Genomic DNA, 13,563 nt, shown 5'->3' on the forward strand with positions numbered 1-13,563 from the left:
AGTTGAGATCGGGCAAGCTTAAACTCGGGTCAAAATTTTTTCAAGCTCCAAAAATCAGCTCAACTTAGTTCGAATCAAATTTCGAGCGGAGGCGGGTCGAATCGACCGAGTACAGCTCTGACTCACCATGTTAGTCGCACGTGTAAAAGGGGTGAGCGTATGCGGGTGTAAGTACATACTCCATGCTCCGCCGGAGTAGTAAATAACTGCTCGTTCCGAAAATCCCTTCTCTTTCACACCAGAACTTCCGTCTACAAAAGCGTCTCCACCGTCTTCAGTCCACAAGCCGGCATTTTAGAAGAGAGACAGAGAGAGAGAGAGAGAGCTTGAAATTTCTTCAGGAGAGAGAGATAGAGAGATCTGGAAATTTCCGCAGAGAGAGAGAGAGAGAGAGAGAGATTCGTACTTTTCTTCTTTTCTCGTGAGCCCAAAAAGATCCCAAAAAGGCGAAAAAAGATACCACGCATATTCCTGTCCCTCTTTCCCGCGTAAAATATCGTAACGTATCGGTCCGATACATCTTTTTTATTTCTGGTATTTGAGGTCTCCTTGCAATGGAAAATCTCACATCTCTTCCGCCCCGTCTTCCTCTGCAATCTCATCTCAGCAACCCTCGTGTTCCAGGCTCTTTTTAGATTCCACTCCGTTAGATCCGTTTTTAGGGTTAGGGTTTCGTTGGGAGAGAGAGGGAGAGGGAGAAAGACGGAAAGATGAATGTGGTGAAGTCTCAGGTGTGGCAGCCTTGTAATAAGAAGAGATCTTGATGGCATAGGAGTAGAGAAGGAGAGGAATGAGCGATGGCAGATCTGTAATAACCAGAGGGATTGAGGGCATTAGTTGTAAAGTTGGAAGAAGAGGGTGGAGTGCGAGGGCAGGCCTGTAATAAAAGAGAAACCTTGAGGGTGATGAGGACGAGCAGTGGTGTAGAAGGACGAGCAATGGCGGACCTGTAATAACGAGGGGAATTTGAGGGCAATAGTTGTATTAGTGCGAGGGCGGGCCTGTAATTAAGAGGGTGCGACGATGAGTGGTGGAGGAGGAGGTGGGCCCCGCGTGGCGGGGAAGACGAAGGTGGGGAAGTACGAGCTGGGGCGGACGCTGGGGGAGGGGACTTTTGCGAAGGTGAAGTTCGCGAGGAATGTGGAGAGTGGAGAGAATGTCGCTATCAAGATTCTTGATAAGGAGAAGGTTCTCAAGCACAAGATGATCGGTCAGGTGATTCCTTTTTCTTGTTCTTTTAATTTTTTTCCTGGCTCATTCTGTTTGGATCGTGTTTTTTTTTTTTTTTTTTTCGAATTTTGGGAATTGGGGATGTTGGGTTTCAGTGATTTGTAGGTAGTTGGTATTTGTCTGTTGAGATTTTAATACGTTGTGGAAAAAAGGTCGCCTACAGGTGCCTGCTGTCCACCAATTGAAGATCACCCATCTCGGAAATGAGGCTGATCGGCTCATTAGATGAGCCAACCCGTATGTGGAGCTACACTGTTAGTTGCCCATTGATTCCAATGGTGTGGCCCACCTGATGAGCGGGCCAGCTGGATTTTCGTGCTAGGTGATCTTCATGATGGGGCCTGCTGCTTGCATGGTAGGTATGTCCTACAAAAGTGGCATATTGGATGGAATGGCGGGACAGCCCGATTTTCGTGTTAGGTGATCTTCGTGATGGGGCCTACCACCTGTGTGGTATGGATCTCCTACAAAAGTGGCATGTTGGATGGGAGGATCTGGAGGGCATGACAAGCTTTGATATGGACATGTCCAGGTGATTGATTCTTGTATATGTTTAGGTGGGGCCCACTTTTTGGCAATCCCAGCCGTTGGTATGGTAGGTCACATCGTGGATGGGTGCTACCCGAAAATCTCAGCACCCTGTTAAACATGGACACAATTAGTGTAATTCTCCATTTGCAAGCCAGTGACAGGATGGGTAGGCATGCGTGATTGGGGAGCCTTTGGGGCATGGTCCGCCCCATTGCAAGGCGAACTAGACAAATGTCTTAGATTACTGAAAGGTGGGCTTCCACTTGTAGATTTGTTGGATTTGACAGAAAATGACCTTCCTGAGAGGAATTATTACGTGGCCCGCGGATCTGGACAGTATACAGGGGCTTTCAATTTTGACAATTGAGGCCCATGGTTTGGTAACTCAGACCATTGTCTCCCACCATAGATGGTGAAGGCCCCGAAAATCCCTCAGATTTGAAGGTTCCAATAACCAAATATTTAGAACTTTTTTTTCCAGCTGAATGTTGACAGTTTCTGTATTTCTCGTTTTTCTCTTCTTCACTATTTGTCTGTAGGGAAGAAATTGAGAAGTTTGTCCTATCAAGGAGGCTTGTGAGGCATAATCAATTCATTGTTGGAAACAATAGACCAATGATGGTCTAGACTACTGGAACCATTTGCCTCACTCAGTTCAAGTTAGGGTCCATGTATCATATAATTCCTCTCTTTCTAATCCTTTCAAAAAGAAAAAAGAAAAATGAAAAAGGTGCTCTTCCTAATGTCTATTTTCATTAATAGAATGTATGACATTTCTTGTATTTTCTTTTTGAAGATTATGAATTTCTTTTTGATTGTCAACTGGCTTTTGATCCATATATGACTCTATGTTGTAATTAGTTTTATTTGAATTTTTTATATTGAGTTTTCTTTTATTAGATTAGGAAAGCTGATTGCTAGGTAGTCTTCAATATTTATTCCATTCCAGATGGCTTTTGTTTTAGTTTGATTTTTGCAAGGGGTCTTTTTTGTTTGGTTGATGTGACATTTTATGCTTTGATTGCCATGCAGGTGGCTTTTTAGATTTCCTTGTATATAATCTTTGTTTTCATTTGCTAGAAAGTTTTCATCACTTGATTTCATTTGATATATGTAGAGAAATTAATTCTATTTCTATTTGACACAGTCCAGTGGTTGATTTCCATGTAGGTTTCTCTAAGGTCCATTCTCTGTTACAAGTGTTTTGTTTCTTCTATAGTAATATGTTTGCCTTCTTTTCATTTAGATATGTTATTGGTAACATAAAGTTAGATTTCTGCTTACTTCTTCTCATTCAAGCATTTAAGGTGCATCTGGGAGTTACTCCATTAGCAACTGATGGGATTTACTCATGCTCAAATCTCATTTGAGATAAGGGAGTGGCCCTTTCTTATCCCGGTTGAGATTTGTGGTGGAAATTAGGGACATGAAACCTACATATTGCAGTTTCCGTCCTCCCTGCCATACCATATGTGAAGAGTATTGGTTCCTCTCCGTCATGAAATGGATCTCAACTTTGTTGTACTTTGAAATGGACTGTACTCTCCCCATTTTTGTTTGTTTGGTTTCCACCACTTCTGTATTGAGTATTAACAACTTCATCCTTGGGAAATTATGAAAGTTGTGTTAGATAAAGTTGATCCTCATGTGGTGGTACCAATACCTTCTTGTTTGCTCCTTGCAGATCAAGCGCGAAATTTCAACCATGAAATTGGTTAAACATCCAAACGTCATACAGATGCATGAGGTGAGACAGCATTTTCATTCTTTCCAATCTGTAACATGACAGCCTAACTTTTCCATTATTGCCATTTTTTCATGTATACTCTTCAACTTCTTGGCTATTGTTGATTTCCTTGGCTGTCTATGGTCAACTTATGGTTGATTTCTGGCTTCTGGTTGGAAAATTCAATAGCTGAGCTTGGACAATTACCATGCAACAATATCTCTCCGATTATCACTGATAAAAGAAATTTCAAAAATGGAAGTGGGGATGTGGCGTCTGCTTTTCTGTCCACTCAGTGAGGGGAACCTCTTGCGCCAAAGCTCTTGGCGTTAAAAGGACTCCCATCTTTTCCTCATCCTACCCCAGGAAGCTCATTACAGAGGTTGATTCTAAGTGTACTTTCAACGGGTGATGGAGGATAAGCTGGGCCCCTGGCACCTCATTTCTTTTATAATTTAGTCTTAAAATCTTTAGTTGTTCACTCAAGAGCACTGTACTCCTAAGCTCAGAAGGATGCTAATGAGGGGGCCCGAAGACTTGCCAAAAAATGGAGTGACAAGGGCTCTATAATCGGCTTTGTTTCTTTGAATAAAATCATCCCCCCCCACCAAAAAAAAAAAAAACAAAAGAAAAAGAAAAAAAACACTCCGATTATCTAAAGTTCATTTGAAGTCGATTTTTTTCCTCTCCTCTTCCTTTTTTGGGTAAATGACAACTATATTGAGTGAAGGTTAGATGACGATGACGACAATTATGATAGCAACGATGAGGATGACAATGATACAATGAATGCCCTTACCGTTATCTTATGGTGTTATTGAGGATTGCTTCATGTTATCATGTTAAAGTCATTGTTCTTGGTGTAGGTGATGGCTAGCAAGACAAAGATATACATTGTATTGGAATATGTGACTGGTGGTGAACTCTTTGACAAAATTGTAAGATTTTGGTTTGCTTGTTTTGCATTTCTGTAATACCAGCAGAAGTTATCTCGCCTATGAATGTTTTATCTCCTTATGTACTGTCTTCTTATGTCAGGCTCATGGAAGGTTGAAAGAAGATGAGGCAAGGAAGTATTTTCAGCAGCTCATCAATGCTGTAGATTACTGCCATAGCAGAGGTGTTTTCCATCGGGACCTGAAGGTGATTTGCAATTTATGGCTTACACTTCCATTTACAATATATCCCAAGAATGGTGCAGTTTTCCACTTAGGTCATTTTCAACGGATCAGGCCTGATGCTGTTGTTTGTTTGTTACAGCCAGAGAATCTGTTGCTGGATTCCAGTGGGGTTCTTAAAGTTTCAGATTTTGGGTTGAGTGCATTACCTCAGCAAGTTCGGGTGAGTATGATGACTTCCATTTCACAAATTTTATGTTTGAATTAATCATCATAGGATTTGAGCTTTTGTATGTAGATCCATTTCTCCGTGCATGAAGCCTGTGTTCTTCTAGGGTTAACATTATTCTTTTCCTACCTTCCGCTCCAGGCCCCATACATATTTCGGCATCTACGGGTTCTTTTACTTGTGCTTTTGGAGATGGGCATGGAATAATATGATTCTGCCAAAATAATATTTTCTCAATTTCAAGTAATTTTATATGAAGAAAGCAATATTTTAGGGCGGAAAAGCTAAAACGATAACCCACCTGTGGGTTGCCTCCTTTGCACTGCCCGCCCACCAACATATTCAACCATTTGAAACGATACTTAAATCCAGCCAATCAAAGAATTCGTTATTCTAAAAGCTTTCATTACAGGAAGATGGATTGCTTCATACAACATGCGGGACACCAAATTATGTTGCTCCAGAGGTACTTCCTTACTCGTCGTAAGACAGTCTGCTAATAAAAGTATTATTTTTCTCATTCATCCATGTATACAACTTTTTCTCTTCTTATTTCGGATTCTTCTCTTATTCAGGTGATTAACAACAAAGGTTATGATGGGGCTAAGGCAGATCTCTGGTCATGCGGGGTAATCCTTTTTGTTCTTATGGCAGGTTACTTGCCTTTCGAAGAAACAAACCTCATGACATTATATAAAAAGGTGAGTTTGGGTCTATGAGCCTTATGTACACTAACAAATACATACATTTATATGTGTGGCTGACATAACTGCATTGGTTGCAGATCATTAAGGCAGATTTCACTTGTCCCTCGTGGTTCTCTACCAGTGCTAAAAAGCTAATCAAAAGGATTCTGGACCCCAATCCTTTAACTGTATGTACTTTTCCTTTTTGTGCTTTGACACAAGCACCATGCCTTCAGCTTGTTAAAATGAATTGTTGAAATTGTAGCTGGGTCTCTTTGCAAGCATCTTATTATAGAAGAATGCTATTGGTACACGAATAGGGGAGCACACATGATGGGCAGTCCAAATCGTGTGCCTGTCTGCCATGTGTCCCCATGGGAACTTGGCTGCAAATTTTCATGTGCAATTAGGCTTTCTAAATATGGTGCACTTCACAGTGTTTTGATGGCTACACATTAGACCATTCTGTTCAGGACTTGGTCACTAGTTGTTTGAGTCTAAAACATGCTGATATGTTTCTCTTGGGGTTTATGCAGCGGATTACAATTCCCGATGTCATTGAAAATGAATGGTTTAAGAAAGGATATAAGCCGCCCAGTTTCGATACTGCAGATGTAACCAGTCTCGATGATGTGGACTCCGTTTTCAATGAATCCAGGGTAACATTTGTTGAATTTTTGTGGTAAAGTAAAACTGTCGGAGGATTATGTTATAACTTCTATCTTAATGTTCCTGTGCTCAGGAACCTGGAAATCTTGTCGTTGAGAGGAGAGAAGAAAGACCGATGGTGATGAATGCCTTCGAGCTTATTTCCACATCTCAGGGTCTCAATCTCGGCATTCTATTCGAAAAACAGATGGTATGTTCTGGAATTCCATACTTGTACCATATGTAACTTAGCATGGATGTATGTGCTGGGAGTGACATGAATTCGATCATGTGGTGCTTACCATGATGAATGATGATCAGGGTCTTATCAAACGGGAAACACGATTTACATCAAAATGCCCTGCAAGTGAGATCATTTCAAAGATCGAGGAAACCGCTGGGCCTCTGGGTTTCGATGTGAAGAAAAACAATTACAAGGTGCCTTAAATCTTCTTTCCTATCAATCTTGTTACATTCTGCCATGTTGCTTAAACATGCTTATTTGTCAGCATCCAACTCTACTATTGGGCAGAGATTTTCCCCATGGAAAATTAGTGGACTTGGTGGCTACTTACATGTCTAAGTATCAACAGTCCATGCTTATAGGATCTTGAGGTTGGGCGATCTTACTACACGGATAGCTAGCTGTATCATGTAAAGCCTCCATAAATAATATGGAAAATAATACGTTCTATCTAATCTGAATAGCCATATCGATTTGTCCATGAGACAGCTCTCGTGTGTCCAAGTTTTAGAATACGGGGTATCCTTGATACAGGGATGAACATTTTATTTTTTATTTTTTGCATAATCCCAGATGAAGCTGCAAGGGTCTAAAACTGGAAGGAAGGGTCGCTTGTCCATTGCTACTGAGGTATTTATCCCCGTTAGTCATCTCCTGCACTGCCTGTATTTAAAAACAGGGGCAAATTGAATTGGAGACTTTTCAAGTACCGAAATCCAGTGCAATTGAGATACCGCATTTTTTTTCTTCTAATTGTTTGCATATGGATATTTCATTTCCTCGTACAGATCTTCGAGGTAGCTCCTTCTCTATACATGGTCAAGCTTCGCAAATCCACAGGCGATACTCTGGAATTTAACACGGTATGATATTTTAATCATAGAAAAGATCCAGTGCTAAACCCTAAAACCCAGTTAGTTATCAAGCACCTAACCTCATATTCACTTCACACATGTATAAGATCTCGGTTGTTCACTCATTCATTGGGCTTTACCATGGATGGGTCATGATCAGATGATATTATGTGCTGATCAGTGGGAGGCTTTTTCCCATTGTATATTATTGGTAGTTGGTTTGACTTTTTTTTGTTGTGGGATCACCCAGCTAATCCACAGTAGGGCCCAACAGATGAATGATCTAGGTCTCATGCATGTGGATTGAATGCTTGATAATTGAACTTAAGATGTTTGCATCTAGCACTGGATACTCTATATTGTTGATAATTCCCTAATGTATCAATTAACCTGGAGTCGTTATTCTGGTTTCTGGGTTCATATATTTTCAGTTTTATAAGAGCCTCTCAACCGGCCTCAAGGACGTTGTCTGGAAATCAGGAGAGGAGGCAGTAGAGAGCTGATGACACAATTACATGTACATATCTCAAGCGCAAGCTTATCTTCTATAAATAAATGGTACGTGGAACTACTCAAATTGGTTTTCACCTTTCTATTTAGCAGGCTTTTCATCCACATCCATGTCTCTCTGACCTTTTAAAATAGTCAGCATTCTTTTCTTCTTCTTCTTCTTCTTCTTCTTCTTTTTCTTCTTCTAAAAAAGAGTATTTCCTTTCTCTAATCCATGCATTATTTAATGATTCTCCAAGTATTCTTGACATGCAGCTTCTTCACCAATAAGATGGGTATTATTTGCAAATTACTCAATGATTTTAATAAAACCCAAGAAAATTCACCAAAAGCATATTCTATTTTCTAGATTTTATTTCCCTGATTCATCTAAAAAAAATTCCACAATTTTCTGGAATCTTGAGCAGTTTTCTTGCTGAAATATTCCTGAATCCAAACTTTGTAACTATTAGCAAGAGAACTCACTGAATAACCAAGGATTAGGCTTGAGTCAACTCAGTTTGGCCGGGCATTGAGTACAGTTAGTCACTAGTCTGCATTAATGAAATGAGGGAACATATAACGCTCATTGAAGCAATTTGTGCAGCCCAACAACCTGTACATGGTGGGTTCACTTTGTGGTGATTGAGACCGCCCCCATGATGGGTTTGGTTGGATGGGCAATAGCTGACTCTAACCATCTGACAGTGCCTGTTAAATGTAGATCATTGGTTGCAATTGTGCATTTGCAAGCCACCAATGGGATCGCTAGGATCATCCCATGGGGGAGATGTTGGGTATTTTTATTGACCCTGTTGAACCTAACACAAACTTAAACACACCAACATCTGAGTCAAGTCGAGGTAAACACCTCTTGAAAGTTCCCTCACCATAATCTTAGGTCTTTCCTTGTTTTGATTTTGCAGGTATTCATATAAAATCTTCTTCCCTCATGAGGATTTTCATTTGAGGTTTGGTGTCTTGAACTTATAAATACATATAGATTGTTGTTGTACATATAAAGAAACATATTTCTGGCTTTGGGACATACATGTATCTGGTAAGGAAGATGGGTTTCTGAATTACAGTGTGAATCTCAGCTCAAAGGTAAAAATTTATATGGGTCCACTTCATGCGCTTTGATCGGTTCTTATTATTATTACGCCCTTCCTCTGTTTGTGTGTTGTGCATGCGCGGTGGGTGCCCGCACGCTCAGCGGATGTGTATGCATTGCCAGAGAGAGAGAGAGAGAGAGAGAGAGAGAGATGAGCCATGAGGAACACGGTGGATGGATGGCAAAAAACATTACGGTGGGATGTAGGAAGTTTTCATCTGTAAGAGTTCAATCCGTACTGCTTCCTGTGGTGGGGTGTGGTTCATTTGAGCCTTCGGTATGCCTCCTTTTTTTGGGTTCATACCCTAAAATGATCTGTCAAAATGATGGATGGCGTGGATGAAAAATACACATCACGGTGGGCCCCACAGAGGCCCCTGAAAGGATCGTCCGTCTCTAGCTAGGTCCTGATGGGGGTAATATCCAATCCGCGTCCCCTATTCAGTTGTATATGTTGCTACCTGGATGAGTGGGCTGGTCTGATTTTTTGTAGATGGTACTTGTGGACACTGAAGGGCCCATCTAATGAACATCCAGGATCCTACACACGTGTGCTACATTGGCATGTTGCGTGGGCATTTATTTGTGTTTATTATCCGGAGCCCGTTTTATTTGGTGGACAGATGAGATGGTGCGCACTACGCACCCGTTGTACATTACAAGCTAACAGAGCCAGCACGATCAGCAATTACAGGAGAGGAATCATATTGACCTTGGCCTGAGGATACGAATTTTTAAATGACACTCTCCAAATTTGCGTTGTGGTTTGAGATCTGAGCCGGTCGTTGGGTGGGCCCCACCATTTAATGTTACTGACCGGAAAATCCGGCCTTTCATATCATCAAGCTGGCCACAGGCATATGGAGAAACTCAGAATCAGAAAGAGTGGTGTAAAAGGACGGTCCTCATTTGACCTAAAACATGTGGGGCATGTGATTATTCGAGCGATTTAATTTTCCGGGCCAAAGACATGTATAGTGGGTCCCACTGGAGGAATGGCATTGATCTTGCACAAAACTGGCACACATCACCGTTGAATGTGGACCTGGTCACAGGCGGTTGAAAGAAAATGCAACCATCCCCACGCATCTCGAGTCTAGGCATGGCTTTAAAGTGCTAACTGCAAACCTGGCACACGTATGTGACATCCTAGCCGTGCATCAGGTATCAGGTACCTTGTAGATTGTCTGGACAGAAACGTTCCTCCCCTGCTATCACATGCGCCACAAATGAATGGAAATGAACTTCTTATACTGCCTATCATCTTGGATAATCTATGGCCTAACTACGCTTTTAGCAGATTATCTTATTGTGGGTCCTACCTGATATACGGTTCAGATGTCGTATACGCTTTCCAGGTTGGCAAGGCAACGGCAGGCCTATAAGGCTGGTGGCTGGAGCTGCAATGGGCCGGGCTCAAGCCAAACTAGCCCGGAGGCCCGCCCGAACATTTCCAAATCCTGGCCTAAGACAACCCCAGGCTATGAATCGGCCACTGAAATTGAACAAAAAAAGAAAAAAAAAAAAACAACGCTTGAAACCCTAAGCTGATCTGGTGGAGAGCTCTCCAACATTCCCTGTAACGAAGCTTGTTAAAAAATCAAGGGTGATGGGTTGGCAGGAATCGATTCTGGCCAATAACCACTCACCAATTAGAGCTTGACACATGGCATCATGATTTGTGCGACAAATGCACTTCAAAATACAAGCTTTACACCATGATGGGAATTCAATTCCCATTGGTGTCCAAAGTCAACTACGTAGGATTCCACCCTACTCGTTCTCTATATAAATGAGTCACCCCCCACTACACAACAGTCTACCAGTGCGCATGTATTATAGATAGTTTGGTATTGAATTTGTAGTTCGATCTAATAGCAATAACAGAAAATAATAGCCTCAGTTGAAGCAATATATTTATTGAATGGGGTGGGAAATTGGTGTCACACACGCAATAATAGACCCAATCCGACGGTTGAGCAGAAGACACATAAGAGAAGAAATGTGAGGAAAATTGAAATGAGAGAGAGAGAACCATGCTTCTAAGGGGTCCATGGATTTGAGGGGATTTGAGGGGGTTTCTAATCCCCTGGTTGTTTGGCAACATAAAGTAGGTTTCAAATCAAGGGGGTTTCAAATCCCATCTTTGAGGGGGTTTGAAATCCATAGTGAGAGCTTGGATTACACCTAAAATCATTTCAATAGTTACAGGTGTAACATGTGTGTCATTTTACTATCATTCTACTGGGCACATGGCCCACTAATGATGATCAACACCGTCCAAACATTGTCCATGTAAATCAGCACCATCCAAACATTGTCCGGCATCGTCCAAACATTATCCATGTAAATCAACGATTAAAAATCGTTGGTTAGTCACTCAGACATGATCTTGTGCCTGTGGCCCATCCAAGACTTGGAATTTCATCATTTTCGGGCAAAGCATATATTTCAACGAGCTTATCATAACCATTGTGTCAAAAATTACATATCTCACTAATTAGAGATATTAAAGTTGATTTAGTAATTAAATTTAAATCCCCGTAAATATACCATGCATAGCAACCTTTGGGTTAAAGTTGATTCACACTCTAGGGTGCCAAACACACTGGGAGAATTTCAAATCCAAGGGGTAGGGGTGTACATCGAGTTGAACTGAGTCGAGGTGGCCTTAGCTCGACTCGATTCGGCCACTAGCAGACCCTAGCTTAAACTCAACTCGGCTTGATCCTCGAGTTTGACTGGCCAGCTTGGTTCGGTTCGGTCAACAACTCAGGCCAGTTTGAGCTGAGTTCGAGCCAAGATCGAGCTGAGTTCGCCATTGCAGCATTTTCACAAATACCTGGACCGCACCTTCAAAATCTTACTGTATTTGAGACAACAGCAATGGTTTTACAGGTATTTTATCAAACACCTTCTAAGTAGCATAAAAATCAAGAAAAAAAGGTTGTTGGTTTCATATACATACCTTCATTGCCACCAGCTACACTTCTTTAAGTCATTTCATCAAACAGTTGGTGAGCAACATTAATATCAAAGTAATCGAGTCACCGAATTGGTTCGATTTGAGTCAAGTCGAGTTGGCGCTAGCTCAAACTCATTTTCGAGCTCAAACAATTAGCTTGACTCGGCTCGAACTCAACTTCGTACTGAGTTGAATCGAGCTAGCTCAGTTCGTGTACACCTCTACCAGGGGGTTCCAAATCCACACTCCCAAATAGGCCCTAAAGTTCAAGTTTATTGAAGTGGGGCCGAAATTGGAGCATACCCAATCATCTCCTATCAAGGAGTTGCGGATCTTTCATTTTTTTCTCTCACAACTCATAGTGCAATGTTACATTTATTTTATTTTTTAAAACTACAATATTATTATCTCTTAACCTCTCATACAGTACCACGATCATGATTGACATTGAATGCCCCATTTTCATAGTTGTGATCATGTTTGTTTTTACTATAAATTTAAAAATAATAATAAATAAATAAATAAAATTAAGGTCTAGGTTGAGTGCCTCATCAATGTAATGATGGCCTTAATAAGTAATAGCTCTCGAAAAATTAAATTAGAGATTACACAAGTGCATGAGCAAAAAAGGGTGCCTAACTCCTTTAATCTTTAACACGGACACCATTATCCAAAATCTCTATATCTCATATTAAAATTTCAACTCTAAGTTAGCAACAAACAATTACAAGCCAATTCCCCCTCAATTATTGAAATAGTCATTCGATATCACCCGTGCATGAGTAGCTACTCCATACAAAATATCCCCCAAAAATGATGAGATAGCCAAATAATGGTACCCTTCATTTGATAATCTAGACCATTGGTATGTTGCATCTCATCATGGATGGACCGTGCCTAAAATATACTTGATGGACAATTCGATTTGCCAATCCGTGGCCTGCAAATGGACGGTTAAAAGCATGTCCACCTTTGCATAAAAGCAAAATCACTAAGATTGGTTAGGTTTAATTCAACATGGTGGACATAACAGATCAATAGTTTGGATTACCAAACCAAGGGACCTGATTATACTATGGGAACCCATATTATAATGAGTGGACCGTTACTGTTATTTCTCCATTGGCTCACTATTTTCATGGATGGGATTTTACACCGAAATAACACATTAGCAGAAAGTTATAAACGTTTGTATGTTTAAAAGTTCCATGATAAGTTGTGTGAACATCTCTCCCTATCCATTTATCCCGCATTGTGTTGTGTGATATGGACCGTTGATTATGTGGTCCCATGTGTGAGAAATCCGTGGACCACAGAGCAAATTCTCTAATCAAATGAGCAATGGCCTAGATGCAACATACACAAGTCCTGATGACTGAGGGGAACAGCTTGGATTTATTAACCATGTTGGCACGTTTGCCGCGATTCCACCCTCTCCAATCACTCCATGCAATTCCACTCTCCCTAGTGGGACCCTAACTTTTTTGTTGTGTGGTTGCTTGAGTTTTGGATCCGCGTCATTTTTTTTTAAAAAGTTCATGTCTTGATTTAAGCATGAAAAATGGATGGACAGGCAATTTCTCATAAGCATTATAGTGGGCCCATCTGACTTTTTATCATGTAGAGATATTTCTATCGTTAAAGGATATATGGGGCTCACTGGAATTTTGTAAGAAATCCATCCTATCCATATTGGGGGACCACGGAAGCACATAGAGATGAATCTAGG

At 41.0% G+C, this 13,563-nt stretch overlaps 1 protein-coding gene across 1 annotated transcript in view; it reads left to right on the forward strand.

Moving 5' to 3' along the window:
* The first annotated feature begins 341 nt into the window (after positions 1-341).
* LOC131221714 (uncharacterized) overlaps positions 342-13,563 on the forward strand; it is a 45,227-nt gene continuing 32,005 nt past the window's right edge. Inside the window, exons 1-14 of the mRNA XM_058217011.1 lie at positions 342-1,215; positions 3,446-3,508; positions 4,354-4,425; positions 4,526-4,630; positions 4,748-4,828; positions 5,247-5,300; positions 5,410-5,535; positions 5,619-5,708; positions 6,057-6,179; positions 6,263-6,379; positions 6,490-6,606; positions 6,986-7,042; positions 7,201-7,275; positions 7,698-7,766. Of these exons, the coding sequence (XP_058072994.1) occupies positions 1,024-1,215; positions 3,446-3,508; positions 4,354-4,425; positions 4,526-4,630; positions 4,748-4,828; positions 5,247-5,300; positions 5,410-5,535; positions 5,619-5,708; positions 6,057-6,179; positions 6,263-6,379; positions 6,490-6,606; positions 6,986-7,042; positions 7,201-7,275; positions 7,698-7,766 (1,341 nt within the window). The 5' untranslated portion in view covers positions 342-1,023. The remainder of the gene's footprint in view (positions 1,216-3,445; positions 3,509-4,353; positions 4,426-4,525; positions 4,631-4,747; positions 4,829-5,246; positions 5,301-5,409; positions 5,536-5,618; positions 5,709-6,056; positions 6,180-6,262; positions 6,380-6,489; positions 6,607-6,985; positions 7,043-7,200; positions 7,276-7,697; positions 7,767-13,563) is intronic.

This window comes from Magnolia sinica, chromosome 12 (assembly GCF_029962835.1).
Source record: "Magnolia sinica isolate HGM2019 chromosome 12, MsV1, whole genome shotgun sequence".
NCBI classification, from domain to species: Eukaryota; Viridiplantae; Streptophyta; class Magnoliopsida; order Magnoliales; family Magnoliaceae; genus Magnolia; species Magnolia sinica.